At 50.0% G+C, this 16,419-nt stretch overlaps 1 protein-coding gene across 1 annotated transcript; it reads left to right on the top strand.

Annotated features, from left to right (window-relative positions):
- Positions 1–4,448: 4,448 nt before the first annotated feature.
- On the top strand, positions 4,449–7,950 carry LOC135461235 (olfactory receptor 14J1-like). Its single transcript, XM_064738240.1, has 3 exons — positions 4,449–5,364; positions 7,658–7,712; positions 7,926–7,950. Exons 1-3 carry the CDS (start codon positions 4,449–4,451, stop codon positions 7,948–7,950), a joined length of 996 nt encoding a protein of 331 aa, XP_064594310.1.
- The last annotated feature ends 8,469 nt before the right edge of the window (positions 7,951–16,419 follow it).

The following is a 16,419-nucleotide window of genomic DNA, read 5'->3' as shown; positions in this document are numbered from 1 at the left end:
AAGGAGAGTGGTAAATAGTCTCAAAACTCCTTGTTATCCCCGTATGTTATGAGAGAAGGGGGCAGAATCCCAGGTATCAGCCATTGGTTTATGGGGAAATCAAGGATCTATGTAGGGCAGAAAAAGACCATAGGAGGGACTTACCTTGTTTTAATGGCCTAATGAGGGCCATGTTTACTCCACATGTCGTAACCCCCTATAATTTAAAATATATTTTGACCATGTTGTTGTCACCTACGGAATACACCCTGTGGGAAGGGGATGGAAGTGTTTGCTAAATCAATTAATAGCAGACTATGCTAATAATGAGGCAAGGGCGGAATTGACAATCAACCATCTAGCTGGAGAGGGACAACACAGCCCACTAGATAATCAAGTAGTAGGTATCTCCAGAGAAGTATTGGATGATATCAAAGAGATGGCTTTGCAAGCTTTAATCCAGGTATCAGATGGTAGCACCCCCGGTTTGGACTACCTTGAGTGGCTGCAGCTAAAGCTTTAGGACAATTAGACCATTTTGGGTTCCTGTTAAGTAAGCAAACCAATGCTACCTCCCTCACATTGAGTGGCCTGCTCTCAGACACAGAGACCATCAGACAGGCCACCTTGCACAACAGCGATAGAGTTTTTACTCTGGGCACATGGGCAAGGCTGTGTAGACTCTGAGGGCATGTGTTGCATGAACCTCTCCAGCCACAGCGAGTCAATCCACAAGAGCATTCAGGTACTGAAGGAAGGGTTCAAGAAGCTTCAAGTGGAAAACAAAGACTGGTTCAATAAACTCTTCCAATCCAAGAGACTAAAGGGTTGGATGATGACTAGCTAAAACAAGACTATTAATTCTCTTAGTGGTTGTTGTTGTATTGTTAATTGTCCCATGGTTTTTTTGGTGCTTTTAGAAAGCCTTTTAAAATTCTTTCAGTTCCATCTTTGTTGTAAAACAGAAAGGAGGAAGATACCCAACACAGGATTCTCATGGACTCCTTGGAGGAGAGAATTGGAGGCCAGGATGGCACAAAAACCTCTCAGAGACTCAGTGTGGGAAGGGAAATCCTTAAAGGCACATGAAAGTATTCTTAAATCCACAAAGTACCTTAAAATCCTTGAGTATCTCCAGGCATTAATGAGCTCCACTCAGTAGTGGAGTGTCAGTACAAAGCTCTCAAGGGACTCATTAACGCAGATAATTGGGGCCATGATTGCACAAACCTCTCATGAAGTCTGTATCAAAAGGAAAACACCAAGTACCTTAAAATAACTGAAGTACCCTGAAGTATTAATGAGCCCCACTGAGTGTTGTTACTGACAAAGCCTCTCCAGGGACTAATTACAGCAGATAATTGGAGGCCATGATTGGACAAACCACTCAGAGACTCCAAGGCAAAAGCCAAACCCAAAGTCCTTTGAAAAACCTGCAGAGAAGCTCGTGGCACAGAGGCAGCTCCTGGCAAGGGCAGCGCTGCAGAGAGACAGCTCTGCCCAGGAGCAGCTCCTGTGCACAGCCCAGCAGGGCTGGGGCACTGCCTGCAGCCACCCTGGGCACAGCACAGAGGCACAGAGGGGTTAAACTCAGCCTGGGCTGGCAGCACAGAACAGAGCTCACTCAGGGCTCACCAGAGCAGAAATCAGCCCAGGTTTGAAACAGTCATTCCCTGGCTGAGGGAAGAGAAGCTGCAGTTCCTACAGGGATCTTCTGGAGCTGGCACATCCCACTGCTTTTAGCACCTTTCAGGAGGACTCTCAGAGCTGCTCCAGGGCAGGGCTGTGGCCCTAGGGCAGGGCTGGCTTTCCCTGCTGCCCCAGCCCAGGCACAGCCCAAGGCAGCTCCTGTTGCCAGGCTCTGCTGCAGGGCTGAGCAGCCGGGGCTGCAGCCAGGGGAGCCCAGGCTGTCCTGCAGAGCAGGGTCCTGCAGCCCCGGGCGCTGTGCTGGGGCAGGGACTCTGCTGCCTGCCAGGGACAGCTCTCAGCCGGCCCGGGGAGCTGCTCCCAGCGCTGGGGAGAAGCTGTGGGGGGAAGGAGCCACCCTGAGCAGGGCAGGGGCTGCTGCTGAGAGGGGCTGGGTGGGGCAGGGCTGCTTCCAGCTCCAGACCAGCCTGGGCACAGCTCCGGAGGACCCTTCCCAAAGAAGGTAAGCATGGGATTGCTGGAAAGATCAGGAGCTTTCCTGAGAGTGTTTTCAATTTCCTTATTGGAAAAGCATGGGAAAGTTGGGGTGATGACAAAAAGGTTTATACATTTTATGCATTTTTATATACTCAAAGCTCTGTTAATTATCATTATATAGTCATAAATCTACAATCCTTACTTAACACTACTACATTCTTAATTAACAGTATTAAACTACTATTATGTACTTATGTAATTATAATCCTTAATTAACTCTTGTACATTTCCTAACCTTTCTCTTGGATTTTAGAACAATAAGCTCACTGTCTAAATACATTTCTGAAATACTGTCTTATCAGTCTTATTATCCAATAGTTTTATTATCAGGAAGAGAACCTACAAAAACATTTTTCTAATTGACCAGAATGTGAACAATCAGAACAAAAAGTGAAGGCAAAGAAGCCCATGGACCCACTCCAATGGGTTGACCCAGGAGTGTGTAACTGCGGCAACTGAATCTCCTATTGGATGTTCTTGTTAAATATCCTAATTAATCAACCTTAATAAATTGTTGAAATCAGGGGCCAGGATGTGCTACTTCCCCACTGGGACACCTGGACACTTCCAATAAATGTCTCTTTTTTTATTTTACTGTTCTAACATTTTTGCAAGGGGTTTTTTTCTCTCTTGATTATAGACAAAAGGGGGATGAGAGAAGCAGAACAGTAATTGTAAACCCAGAATCACAGAACATTCTGAGTCGAAAGGGACACACAGGATCATCCAAGGAGTGTTTGAACATTTACAGAGAGTCCAGAATTGTAACTTTGGGTGGTCAGTCTCTCTGCTGGGAGCCTCCCAAAGGGCCCTCAGCCACTCCTCAGCCCTAGACAGCAGCAGCATCACCTCTGCAGGGCCCAGCAGGGCTCTCCTGAGCTGCCCTTGCCCAGCTGCACACAGAGCCTGCCCCAGCCAGGGCCCTGCACACAGGCAGGTTTCTGTAGGGCCCTGGCCAGGGCACACAGGCTGGGATGGGCTCTGTGAGCGCTGGCAGGGACAAGGCTCCTCTCAGGAGGGAATGTCCAGGCCCAGGGAGATGCTCAGGGAAGGAGAGGGGGCTGAAGAGAGCAGTGCTGGGGGCAGGATGAGGGCACTGTTGGTGTGTGGGAGGTGCCGGGCACAGCTGGGCATGGGAACACTGTCCTGAGTGCCCGGCTGTCTCTGCCCTGCCCTCTCAGGCACAGCACCACAACATCTTCTCTTGTTTATGCCCTGCCCTGATATTGTCACTGTTATCTGCTGCTCTCAGGGAGGCTCTGGCATTTGCAGCAGCTGAGTGTGGCTCTGCCCTTGGCATTCCTGCCAGGCAGGGCTGTCCATGGGAATGGGGTGTCCAAGCTTCCCTGGCACCTGTGGGGCTGTGAGCAAAGCAGTCCATGGGAAAGGGGAATGAGCTGACTCCACTCCCTGAGATCCCATCATGGGCGCAGCCAGGGATCTCCTTGCTGTGCCCTTCCAAGCTCTGAGCTGCCCTCCTGGGTGCAAATCTGTGCCAGAGCCTCTGGGAGTTCCCTGAATGTCCCACAGGGAAGGGCAGAGCTGCCAGAGCTGAGGAAATGCTGCTGTGTTTGCGAAGGGAGCTGTGAGTGTCCTTGGCACAAGGGGGTGCTGAGACCTTGCCCAGAGACCTTGAGAGAGGGTGAGAAATTCAGGGGTCCCTCTGCTCTGAGCAGGGTCTGGTTTATCCCAGGGTGACCCAGGAGTGTGACTGTGCTCTGACTACAGCCAAAGGTGCAAAGCAGGGCAGCTGGGAACAAGCCCATCCAGCCCCTCACCTTCCCTGAGCCACAGGGAATCCTTTGCCTCTCATATCTCTCAGTGGCAAACTCTGAGTGCAGCAGAAATGCTGGGGATTTCTGATCTCAGAGAGCCAGGAATGATGTGTGGATAGGAAAACACTTCCTAAAACCAACTCCTGCCATCATTTGGTCTTGGGAGTGCAGATGCTACCAATCCTATCTCCATTAGGAATGATTCCCCTGACAAATCCTGAACATCCAGCCTTATCCCTCTGCCACATGGCCACAAACCCAGAGCAGCGGGGCAGGGATGGCTCCAAGAGAGCCCCTATGCACACCCCTGGCTGCTCCTGGCACACTCAGCCAGAACAACTGGAGCTCAGGCACAGACCTGGATGAAGGTTTTCCCAGAGCAGGAACAAGGCTGGGTGAGTCCCAGTGGGACAGGCTGCAGGGAATAGCCCAGGCTTGGCTCAAAGCAGCCTCTCCTGACTTGTCACTGTCCTTTCTCCATGAACAGATCCTCATGCCCAGCCACAGCCAATGTCCAACAGCAGCTCCATCAGGCACTTCCTCCTGCTGGCACTGGCAGACACGCGGCAGCTGCAGCTCCTGCACTTCTGCCTCTTGCTGGGCATCTCCCTGGCTGCCCTCCTGGGCAACGGCCTCATCATCAGCGCCGTAGCCTGCGGCCACCACCTGCACACGCCCATGTTCTTCTTCCTGCTCAACCTGGCCCTCAGCGACCTGGGCTCCATCTGCACCACTGTCCCCAAAGCCATGCACAATTCCCTCTGGGACACCAGGACCATCTCCTACAAAGGATGTGCTGCTGAGCTCTTTTTCTTTCTGTTCTTCATCTCAACAGAGTATTCCCTTCTGACTGTCATGTGCTACGACCGCTACGTGTCCATCTGCAAACCCCTGCACTATGAGACCCTCCTGGGCAGCAGAGCTTGTGCCCACATGGCAGCAGCTGCCTGGGCCAGTGCCTTTCTCAATGCTCTCGTGCACACGGCCAATACATTTTCCCTTCCCCTGTGCCATGGCAATGCCCTGGGCCAGTTCTTCTGTGAACTCCCACAGATCCTCAAGCTCTCCTGCTCAAAATCTCACCTCAGGAAACTTGGGCCCACTGCAGTTAGTGCCTGTTTGGTAGTTGGCTGTTTTGTGTTCATTGTTTTCTCCTATGTGCAGATCTTCAGGGCTGTGCTGAGGATCCCCTCTGAGCAGGGACGGCACAAAGCCTTTTCCACCTGCCTCCCTCACCTGGCTGTGCTCTCCTTGTTTGTCAGCACTGTCATGTTTGCCTACCTGAAGCCCCCCTCCATCTCCTCCCCATCCCTGGATCTGGCCCTGTCAGTTCTGTACTCGGTGGTGCCTCCAGCCCTGAACCCCCTCATCTACAGCCTGAGGAACCAGGAGCTCAAGGCTGCAGTGTGGAGACACATGACTGGATGCATTCAGGAACATTAAACTGCTGGCCAGTCTCTGCAAATTATGTGTAATAAAAGTCATCTTTGATATTTCTTGTGGGTTTCCTTTTGGAGGTTGTTTTTCTTTGTTTTACTTTTTTCATATTGTCCACCAGAAAAGGCATTGTTTGTGTCATTCTGTTTCTCTCCACCTTCCCTGTGGCCACAGACTGTGTCAATGAGGGGCTGCACTCTCAGTAGCTTTAAAGGCACTAAAGGATGTCCCAGGAGAGGTTTCTGCAGAGATGCCGTTTTGTTCCTTCTCTGGAGCTGCAGCAGCAATGTCTGTCTGCAGAGCTGGGGCAGATCAGTGCTGGCCCAGCAGCTGTGCCCAGCAGCAGCAGCACTTGGTATTGCCAGTGCTGCTGCCGTGGCCCTTCCCCACTGCCGTGATGGCCCTGGTGTTGCTGTAGGGCCTGAGTGCTCTCGGGGCCGGGCACAGTCCTGGGGGTGGTAGTGCCAGGGCTGCAGCAGGGACAAGCCAAGTAATATAAATAATTTGTTTTAATGTGTTTTAATTTTTTAATATTGTCCACAAAGTAAAACCATTGTTTGTGCCATTTCTCATTTTGTTTCTCTGCACCTTTCCTATGCCCACAGACTGTGTTGATGTGGGGCTGTCTTCTTGGTGTCTTTAAAGGAGCTAGAATCTCCCAGCAAAGTTTTTTGCATGGATCCCCTTGTGTTCCCTATTCTGGAGCTGCAGCAGCAATGTCTGAGTGCAGAGCGTGGGCCAGATCAGTCCTGAGTACATCAGCTCTGGTCCTGCTGGCCACACCATTCCTGATCCAGGCCAGGAGCCATTGGCCTTCTTGCCCACCTGGGCACACTGCTGCCTCATGTCCACCCTGCTGTCCATCACTCCCTGCTGTTGAAGTGTGTTCGTTAAGTTCATTTAATTCCTCCCCCATTTCATGTATCTGCTTCCTCCCATTTTGTGTAAAATGGTTCTGCACTCCTCAGTTTTCCCGCCCCAGCCCTGCCAGTTCTATTGTCACTCTTTTAGGTTATATAATTCCTCCTCCCCTTTTTCCCTTATATGTATGCTTTTCCTCCTCCCTGGGCCAGTCAATCACCCTCCCACTCCCCCTAGTATTCCAGAAGCTTCTCCTCTTTGGGGGTTGTGGTTGGCTGTGGTCCTGGGACCCCTCCCATACCTTGTACCTATTGGGCTCTCCACTATGTCATTTGTGTTAAGCTCATACCCTCTCCTCCCCCTATTGGTCTTCTGTAAACCCCTCCCAGATCCACCCCTTCCCTTTATGACCCTGAGACACCTTTTGTTCTGGGTCATTTGCTGGTACGTCAGCGGGTACCTCCCTGGCTGGCATCGTGGGTTTTCCAATAAACCTATTTCGCCCCCAGCGGGTGTCCAGCTCCTTCCTTCTCGTCCTTTAGCAGTGATCCAGTCCGCAACCAGCACAGCCCGAGGCCTTATGACGCCAAGGGGTGCTGGCAGACTATGCAGCTGGGTGTCGGCCTTAACCTCAGCTAGCCGGACTCTGACCTTCTCTGCCCTTGAAGGCCAAATACACCTCGTTGCACCCTGCAGGTCCCTTTCTGCCTGGCTGCTGTCCAGCCCCTCTGTCCCCAGCCTGTAGTGCTGCAGGGGCTGTTGTCGCCAAAGTGCAGGACCTGGCACTTGGACTTGTTCAACCTCACCTTGTTGGATTTGGGCCCTGGATCCAGCTTGTCCAGGGCCCTCTGCAGAGCCCTCCTGCCCTCCAGCAGATCCACACTCACACCTATCTTGGTGTCATCTGCAAATTTGCTGATGCTGGACTCAGTCCCCTCATGCAGATCATCAGTGCAGATATTGAAATCCACGCTGGCTGGCTCTGATCCCTCAGCCATCCTGTTGGTGCCCTGTGATGGCACTCAAGGTTATCTGTTCCATAACCTTGCCTGGCACCCAGGTCAGGCTGACAGGCCTGGAGTTCCCCAGCTCCTCCTTCCAGCCCTGCTTGGGGATGGGCTCACATTGGCACCTCCAGTCCTCTGGGACCTCCCTGGTGAGCCAGGACTGATGGTGAATGATGGAGAGCAGCTTGGGGAGCTCATCCACAGCTCCCTCATCCCCCTGGGATGGATCCCATCTGATCCCATACACCTGTGAGCACCTGAGTGGCTCAGCAGGTCAGCAACTGCTTCCTCCTAGATTACAGGGGGGGCTGTTCTGCTCCCTGTGCCCATCTACCAGCTCAGGAGAACACTTGTCCTGAGGACAGCCTGTCCTAATATTGAAAATTGAGATAAGCAAGGTGTTAAGTAGCTCAGCCTTTTCCTCATCTTTAGTTACTATATTCTCCACTGCATCCAATAAAGAGCAGAGGTTCTCCTTATCCCATTGTTTGCTAATAATTTATTTATAGAAATATTTTCTATTCTTTTTCATGGAAGTATCCTGGTTAAGCTCTAATTTAGCTTTCACATCTCAACTTTTCTTTCTGCATGACCTAATAACATCCTTAAACACTTCCTAAGTTGCCTGACCTTCTGTCTAAAGGGGATGCTCACTCTTTTTTTCCCTGAGTTTCCACAAAAGCTCCATGAGCAACCAGGCCAGTTGATCACTAGATCATATTTTGCCACACTGGCAGAGGCTGCTCCTTCCCCCTTAAGATTACTTTCTTGAAATGTGTCCATCCTTCCTGGACCCTTTTGTTTTTAAGGGCTGTTTCCCCTAAAAACATCAGTACCTGATTCAGTACTCCCTAAATCTGCATCCTAAATATGCCAAAGTCTGCCCTTCCTAATTCCAGTGTATTTTTGTTGCTGGCCATCCCTCTTTCACAGAGCATTAAACACTTGATTATTTCATGGTCACTGTACCCCAGGCAGCCTCCGAGCCCCACATCTGGCACCAGCCCTTCTCTGTTTGTGAACAGCAGTGGGTGTTACCAAAAATTCTGTAAAACAGAAAACTTCTTAACACCAGTGTACCATTAAGAAGCAGCAATTCTTTATTCAGCTGAATGCACGAGGGATAGCTCCTCCCAAAGCTGTGCATGCTGAGTACAGGAAAGTTTCTTTTTTTTTTTTTTTTCTGTATTTTGCACACATATTCATTGATTTTCCTGTACTAAACATACATATGATAATCATGTCCCTGAAATCATTAACGTATTTCCCCTTCGGTTTTGCATGCATTCTTCTGTCCTGGGGTCTCTGTGGTGGTTCCTGGTGGTTGTGGACTCCAACGTTCCCGTGGGGCTGGCTGAGCTGGCAGGACACTGAGGCTGCTGAACTTGCAGTTCCCCTTCTCACACAATGGGCATTGTGTGGTTTCCACAGGCCTGGGGTTTTGGAGAACAAGCTCCAAGTGTTAGCTCACCTGGGGTAGACAATTGATCATCTGGTAACATGAGGTCACAGAGTGAGCTATTATATCACATAGCTGGCTGTGACATTGCAGGACAGAGGTCTGACATCACAGGGCAGACTATGACATCACAGAGTGTGCTGGGACATCAGAGACCAGCTGTGTGACATTGGAGAATGGGCTGTGACATCACAGAGCAGGCTGTGGCATCACAGAGGGGCTGTGTGACATCCCAGCAGGGCTGTGTCAGGTCACTGGCTTGGTCACTCTGCCCCAGCTCCCCCTCACAGTTTCTCCCAACAAGTCCAATGCTGTTCATGCCCAGCAGGGTCCCTGTCCCCTGGGATCTCCCCAGCCCACCTGGAGCCACAGCCTCCACCAAAGGATGTTCCACAGGATCCACCCCAGAGCCTGACAGGGGACAAGGGGCCAGGGCTGTGTGACCAGGACATCAGGGACGGGGATTATCCAGGTCACTGTGGCCGGGTTTGGGTCCCCAGGGCAGGAAAGATGTCTGGCAGCTGGAGCAGGGTCTGGGAAGGGCCTCCAAGGTGGGGCTGGAGCCCTTGGGCTGTGAGCAGAGGCTGAGGGAGCTGGGCTGGTCCAGCCTGGAGCAGGGAAGGCTGAGAGTCTCCTCATCCCAGCCTGGCAGTGCCACTGAGGAGGGGACGGAGAACACAGAGCCAGGCTCTTCACAGGGGGCTGGGGGGAGACAAAAGCTGATGGGTGGAAGGGGAAAGAGGGGAGATCCGCCAGGGCATGAGGAGATGAAATGAGTCAAGCTGGTTTCAGCATTTCCTCAACACCAAGAGCAGGCTGACCTCCCTTCTCCATCCACCACTGATAGATTTGCAAAGTAGCAGTTGTTCAGGCTGTTTTGCCTGCACTCCAGGATGAGCATCCTTATACAAGAACTTAATTGTGTTTATATCTATCACAGAACTACATATGTCTAAAATTAATTTTAGTATGGAAATCACTTTTGGGTGGTGGACTCATTAGATAGTGCTGGGACATTGCACATAGCACAGGGAAGAGCGAGATTGTTATTAAATTGTGTCCTGTCAAACTCTGGTCCATTGGCCATGAAGAGAAACTTTCTGTGCCTCTGAGTCCCACCAGTTCCTGACCCCCAAAGGACACAAACCTGATGAGTTGTGGTTCCCACTCCAGTGGCCACACTTGCACCTCCTTCCATGCCCAGAGCAGAGCTCCCTTGTCGCAGAAAGTCCCTGGCAATGCAGGGATAAAGGAAACAATACAGGCTGTGGGGATCAGAGGCAGGGCAGGGTAAGGGATTTGGGGTGTTTGTGAGGCCAGGGCAGGACCAGGCCTTTGGCCTTGGTGAACCTCATCCAACTGTCCTGGGCCCATGGCTCCAGCCTGTCTAGATCCCTCTGCAGAGCTTCCTGCCCTCCAGCACAGCCACACTGCCACCCAGCTTGGGCTCACCTGGGAACTGACTGAGGGTGCCCTCGATGGCCTCATCCAGATCAGCAGTAAAGAGATTTCATTGACCGGGCCCCAATCCTGAACCCTGGGGACACCCCTGGATGTGACTCCATTCCTCAGAGGCTCTGAGTGCCAGGGGTTGGATGAGGGAAATGGTGGAGAGAGGGTGGGGACAAAGTGTGATTGATTGTCAGCCATGAAGGGTCTTGGTTATCATGTCTGTTCAAACTGCATGAGGAGGTGCTCGGGGTCAATATCAATTGGATATTGCTGATATCAATCTATAAACAGGTAAAGAAAACAGGACAAAACAATTGTGCCTGGATTGTTTTCAATATAGCATATTCACTCTGAATAGACTTCTAAAATCTGTCTAATTAACCACAGAAAAATTGAAAATTTATTCCCAAGTGCTTTACTTTTTTGTGTCTTTTGAGCAGATTTTTATGAGCTTTTCTCACTTAATTCCTGAACTGAAAAGCACAAGAAAGAAGAGGCCTCTGGAGGATTAAAATTCATCTGCAGTCTCCAAGTGGCTGAGGATCCATCCCCATCAGAGCAGCAATGAACAGAAATGGGCACAGCTTTGTGGCTGCCCCAGCTCTGGGCATGGGCCCTGGGCCTGGAGCAGGAGCAGCTCTTGAGGACCCCAAGGCTGGGGCTCTTTTGCTGCCCTGGGCAGATGGGATGGCAGCAGGGGCTGCAGAGCTCTCAGCACCTCAGGCAGAGGGGAGCAGGGCAGCCAGAGAGCCTCCTTTGGCCTTGGCCAAGCACCTTCCCCCATGGCTGGGGCTGAGTCCTGTGGCAGCTGCAGCTGCTGCTGTGCCCTTGCCAGGGGCTGAGGCCATGGGGCAGTGCCCAGAGCAGCCTGGCCTGAGCAGAGCTGTGGGGCCAGAGCCAGCTGGGCTGGGCTGGGGAGAGGCCCTTGGTGCTGCCCAGAGCTCAGGGCAGCTGGCAGAGCTTGCAGGGAGCTGTGCTGGGCTCAGAGAGCTTGGCCCAGAAACCATCAGTGTCCATCTCAGCCTGGCTGAGTGTGCAGGGGCAGGACTCAGGCCAGGCCTTGTGGGGCAGGGCCCGTGCCTGTGCAAGGCATTGCAAACAGGCAAGTGACCCAGATCTGTTCCCTTGGGGGCATGGACAGAGCAGGAAGGGGGCCCAGGACATTTGCCAGCACCAGCCTCTGTGCCCAGCCCTTGGCAGCCCTGGCTGCTGAGCCCAGCTTTGGCCTGGGCTGAGTTTGGCTGTGGCCCAGCTCCATCCTCCTGCAGGGCTCAGGGCCTGTTCCCGGCCATGGCCAGCCCTGGCTGCCTCTCTGCTGGCCCAGAGGCTGGCAGAGCCCGGGGCTGGGCTGTCTGTGCAGGCCCACAGGTGCCATGGGCTCTGCAGGAGCTGGCAGAGGCTGCCCAGCAGGGAGGCCATGGGGCACAGAGCCCCAAGGCTGCTGTGGGCACCACGGCACAGGGGCCGTTCCCAGCCGCAATGCTCCTGGCCTGGGCTGGGCCTGCACAGGGGCTGGGCCACCATGGCTGGGCCAGCACAGGGCCACAAAGGGGCCACGCAGCCGCTGCCGGGGCTGACAGCAAGGCCAGGCACACACAAGCAATTGCTGAGCACGGCCTGCGCTGGCCAGGCCTGACTGTGCCTAAGGCAGAGCTCAGCTGTGCTTGGGGGCTGCAGAAACAGTCCAGAGCCCAAAGAGCCTCCATGGCTGTGCTGGAGACCAAGGGTGCAGCAGGGAAATGCAGGGCTGCTGTGAGATGGGGAGGGCATTGAATTCCAGCACTGCAGGGCTGTCAGAAACCTGCAGCTTGCAAGGTGCTCTGCTCTCCCTCAGGTGCTCTCGGAGAGATCAAATCCCTGCTGGGCACCTCACGGCACAAATGGCACTGCCTGTTCATGGTCACACAGCTGATGTCTGCCTGGAAAGAGGCACAGGTGTTAATATCTGTTAGTTTCATAATAAACAAGCAGATTTTTATTCTCTGGGTTGTTTGAGTACTTTTAAATAATGATCACCAATGATCAGTCTATTATTTCCTCTTCCTCTTCCTTCCGGTGTTTCCATCTCTCCAGTTGAAATGTCTCAGGACATCTCTTCACTGGATTCATGTCCTTCCTGCTTCTCTCACATTTCTTCCTCCAGATGCCCTCTGGCCTTTCAAGTGCCTCTCAACTGACTAGCTTAATGCTTTAACTTCAGGGAGTGGCCAAATCTGTCAAGTTCAAATACATATGAATTAAATATATTGTTCTGGTCAAATCTATCACAGAATTACCTTTTCTTATGTCTCAGTCTAAAACTGTTCCTGTACAGAAATCCCTTGGGGATGATGGATATGTTAGATGCTGCTGGGACATCCCAGAGAGCTGAGGGAAGAGGTGTGATTAAGAGCTGTGGTTATTAAAATGTTCAAATGTTCAACTTCTATTCATTGGCAAGAAACCTTTCTGTGTCTCTGAGTGTCACCAGGCCCTGAGCCCAAAGGACACAAACCTGATGAGTTGTGGTTCCCACTGAAGGGGCTGCACTTGGACCTTGGCTCTGCACAGGAGAGGTCTTCATTCACTTTCTCTCTTTTCCTCCTGCTGGGCATGGAGGGAGCTCCTGACTTCAGCCTGTGACTCGTGTGTGCAAAGAGGAAATCTGGGCAAAATTGGGGCAGGAAGGGTTTGGGGGGGGTGTTGGGATCTGTGCTGGGCACAGAAGGTGTTTTCCATTGCTCTGAGACTGTCTGCTGTGGAAAGTGGATTTAATATCCAGCAGAGGAATGACTTTTGCATTTGATGAGCTGTGCCTTCCCTTGGCTTTGTTGGCTGACAATAAATGAACATCCCTCTGTGTCTTGGGCAGCTCCTTCTCCAAGGAAAGCAGGTGGGAGTTGGAGCCAAGGAGCTGAAAGCTGCGGGTGCAGCCTGGGCTGGAGGGAGCTCAGATTTGCACAAGGCTGCTCTGAGTGCCAGGGCTTGGATGGGGGAAATGGTGGGGTGGGGGTAGGGACAGAGTCTGATTGATTGTCAGCCATGAAGGGTCTTGATTTTCATATCTATTCAAACTGCATGAGGAGGTGCTTGGATTCAGTGTCACTTGGAGATTGCACATACCAATGAATTAACAGGAAAAAAACCCTGAACTTGACCTAAAAAATCTATTCTCACTGTCTTTTTAAATATATTGCATTCACTTTAGATGGAATACTGAGATCTGTCTGATTAACCACGAATGCTTTGAAAATTAAAATCAAATTATTAAAATCAAATTCAGCAGCAGCCTCCAAGTTGCTGAGGATGTCAGCAGCCCCCACTGAGGCCATCCCTGCCCAGAGACCGTGGGGGAATGGGCAGACAAGGAGAGCGTCCCTGGGGCTGGGGCAGCACAACTCAGAGGCACCAGCGGCTCCAGCTGGGAAATGGAGTGTGGAATGTGGCTGGGAAAGCCCTGCCTGGGCTGTGCCAAGCAGGACACACAAGCCCTCACCCCCATCCCTGAAACAAATGTCTCACTGAGACATTTGAAGGGAATTAGAATTGTTTGTGTACTGTGAGTTGGACTCCCCGGAGAAATACCAACAGGAGATCCTCAGGAGCTCAAAACAACAAAACAGCCTTTACTGGTAACTTTACAAAAGCAGAGAAACTTTGGCAAAAAGGTTCTTTATGACTTTGTAGTGGTTTTGGTTTGTTAATTCAAGATTTTTCTAATCTTGAGATTTCTTAATTAATGGATTTGTGAGTGTGGTGGGTTTTATTGTTGGGTAATTATTTATGTATGTATTTTGTTGTAAGATAGGATTACAAGAAAGGTAAAGTAGGCCTAAAATTTTAGTAAGGTATAAATGAATTTTATTAAAAGCAAATTAAAAAAGAAAAAAGTAGAAAGAATTAAAATAGAGTCTTGATTACACTTTTTTTGTCTTTACATCTTTTTACTGACAATTGGAGAAACTAAATTAAAATTTCTAGTTAGTTTACTATTTCTAGAATAGTCTTTTTATTAGATTACCTTGAGAGAGAAGTTTTCGTGTTAAGCATATGGAGATTTTTTTACATGAGGAAAAAATAGGGTTTTTGTGGTTCTTTATTTGGTCATGGATAGCAGTTGCTGACAGAAGTTAGTTATTGTGAAGTCATTTTTATTGCTACAAGCTTTTTTACAGTTTGCTGATGGGCCATGTCTACTTATGGGGTATTGTTTAAAAGATGAGTTGTTTAAAGGTAAAAGTTTTTATTATTTATTTTTAAAATTATTTTTATCTCTGGGAATAGAGATTTTCTCTTGAGGATACTGGACTTCTGTTCCTGTTTAAACTTTAGATGAAATTCCAGTTATTTTAACATTTTTTTATTTTAGTATGGAGGTTTTTGTTTGATATTATTTTGAAAATACTTTTAATAGGGTTTTTTTTAAAGAAAAAAGTGTTTTTTCTTTATAGTTTTTAAGAGGATTATAGTTTTAAGATTTAGGTAATTTTCTTTTTTTTTATTTGGGATTAATTTTCTTTTTTACTGACTTTGATGGTTTCAGATTGTTTTTTATATGCTTATATTTTGCTTTTTTCCTATACTCAAGGGAGGATTTACGTTTTGAAAGGACTGACACCTGACCTGCCAGTAAGTTGTGGTGGAAGTTGAGGTTTGACTGTGTTAGGATTGGTTTTATGGTTTGTTTTTGACTTTTTTTTTTTGTGTTGAAGTTTTTAGTTGTAGGGTTATTTTTTCTGGGTTGTGGGTTGTAGGAGTTTTTGGTTTGAGTTGTGTTGGAGGAAAGGGACTTGATGGTAAGATTTTAATAGCTGTGGCTGGCTTTGTTCTGGTTGGGGTTTTGTAGCCTGTTTTGTTTTCCTGTTTGGTAGTTGTTGGGGTTTGGTTTGGTTAGAATGGGGCCGATGGGGAGGAGGGGCAGCCTGGCGAGGAGGGAAGGGGCTCTGACCATGGCAGGGTTTCTTGGTTTGGTTTGGTTTGGTTTGGTTTGGTTTGGTTTGGTTTGGTTTGGTTTGGTTGAGATGGGGGCCAGGGCCCACTGCTTCTTTGTGGCCTGGAAAAGAAAGAGGAGGTTCCCGAGTATTTTGTCTTTAACATATGCGTTTCACAGAGACGTGTTCAGTATCTTAGTGGTTTAACAGATTGTCAGTTACACAAAAAGTTTTGTACTACTTTTTAAAATTCTTCTCATGTCAAACTACGACAGATAATCAGTCAACAAAAAACACTTCTGAAAGCATTGACTTGGCCCATTCAACTTTACAAACTCTAAGCCTGTTCAATTTTAGGTTACTCAACATTTGCAGGAGCACGGAAACAAAAGAAGACACAGAAAGAGAGAAAGGCAAAAAAGATCCAGAGAAGCACATACACAGATATCAGCTCCTGGATTCCAGCACTGTTCAGATGGAAATTCCAGGAGGAGGTGGGTTCAAGATGTGTGCTTGCCTTGTGGTCAGCCTTCAATTCCCCTTGGTCATCCTGGGCCCTTCCCCCAGGTGGGCCTTGGGCTCATTTGGTCCCTCAGGAGCTGGGCTGGGGGCTGCAGAGGTGGCTGTGGAGCATTGCCTGTGCTGTGCCAGGGACTGGCAGCCACTGCTGGGCTGGGATAGAGGCTCTGGGGGGATTGGGGTTCCAGGGCAGGGCAAGGCTGGGGTTAAAGGGCAGGGCAGAGCTGGACCTGCCCCTTCCTCCCCTACACATGAAATGTTTCAAGCCAACAATCTCCTCCAGTCTATCAGAATAGGGCATATTGGAGGTGAAATCCCAATTCTGGCCATGGGTTCCTAGAGGTGCAGGACAGTTCCTTTTCATAGGAGGGAAAGCACAGAGCCTAATGTTTGAAAGGCAGATGAGAGACTGACTAGGCCAAGGCCAGCCAGACTTGTCAGGAATGGCAGATTTTGTCTGGGAGCAGTCTTTGGATTATGGGAATTTTGGAGGTGGAAGCCCAGTCTTGGCTATAGGCACCTGGAGAAGCAGGACAGTTCTTTTCCATGGGAAGGAAAGCATGGAGCCTTCCCCAGTGGTTTGAGGAGAGATGGGAAGTGACCCTTGTGAAACCACTGCAAGACAGACTGCTCTTGGCAATATTCCTATTGGAACAATCACGGAATATAAGGAAATTAGGAGGTGAAATCCCAATTCTGGTCATGCGTGCTTGGAGGAGGAGAGATCATTTCCATAGGAAGGAAAACATGGAGCCCCAGTGTTTCAGCAGCAGCAGAGAAGAGACCCTCAATATGCCAAGGTCAGTTGGACCAGTCAGATGGTCCCTGGAAGGCCA

Source organism: Zonotrichia leucophrys, unplaced genomic scaffold (genome assembly GCF_028769735.1).
Source record: "Zonotrichia leucophrys gambelii isolate GWCS_2022_RI unplaced genomic scaffold, RI_Zleu_2.0 Scaffold_229_81052, whole genome shotgun sequence".
Taxonomy (NCBI): domain Eukaryota; kingdom Metazoa; phylum Chordata; class Aves; order Passeriformes; family Passerellidae; genus Zonotrichia; species Zonotrichia leucophrys.
The sequence above is the reverse complement of the archived record's forward strand: the minus strand, read 5'-3'. Positions and strand labels throughout refer to the sequence as shown.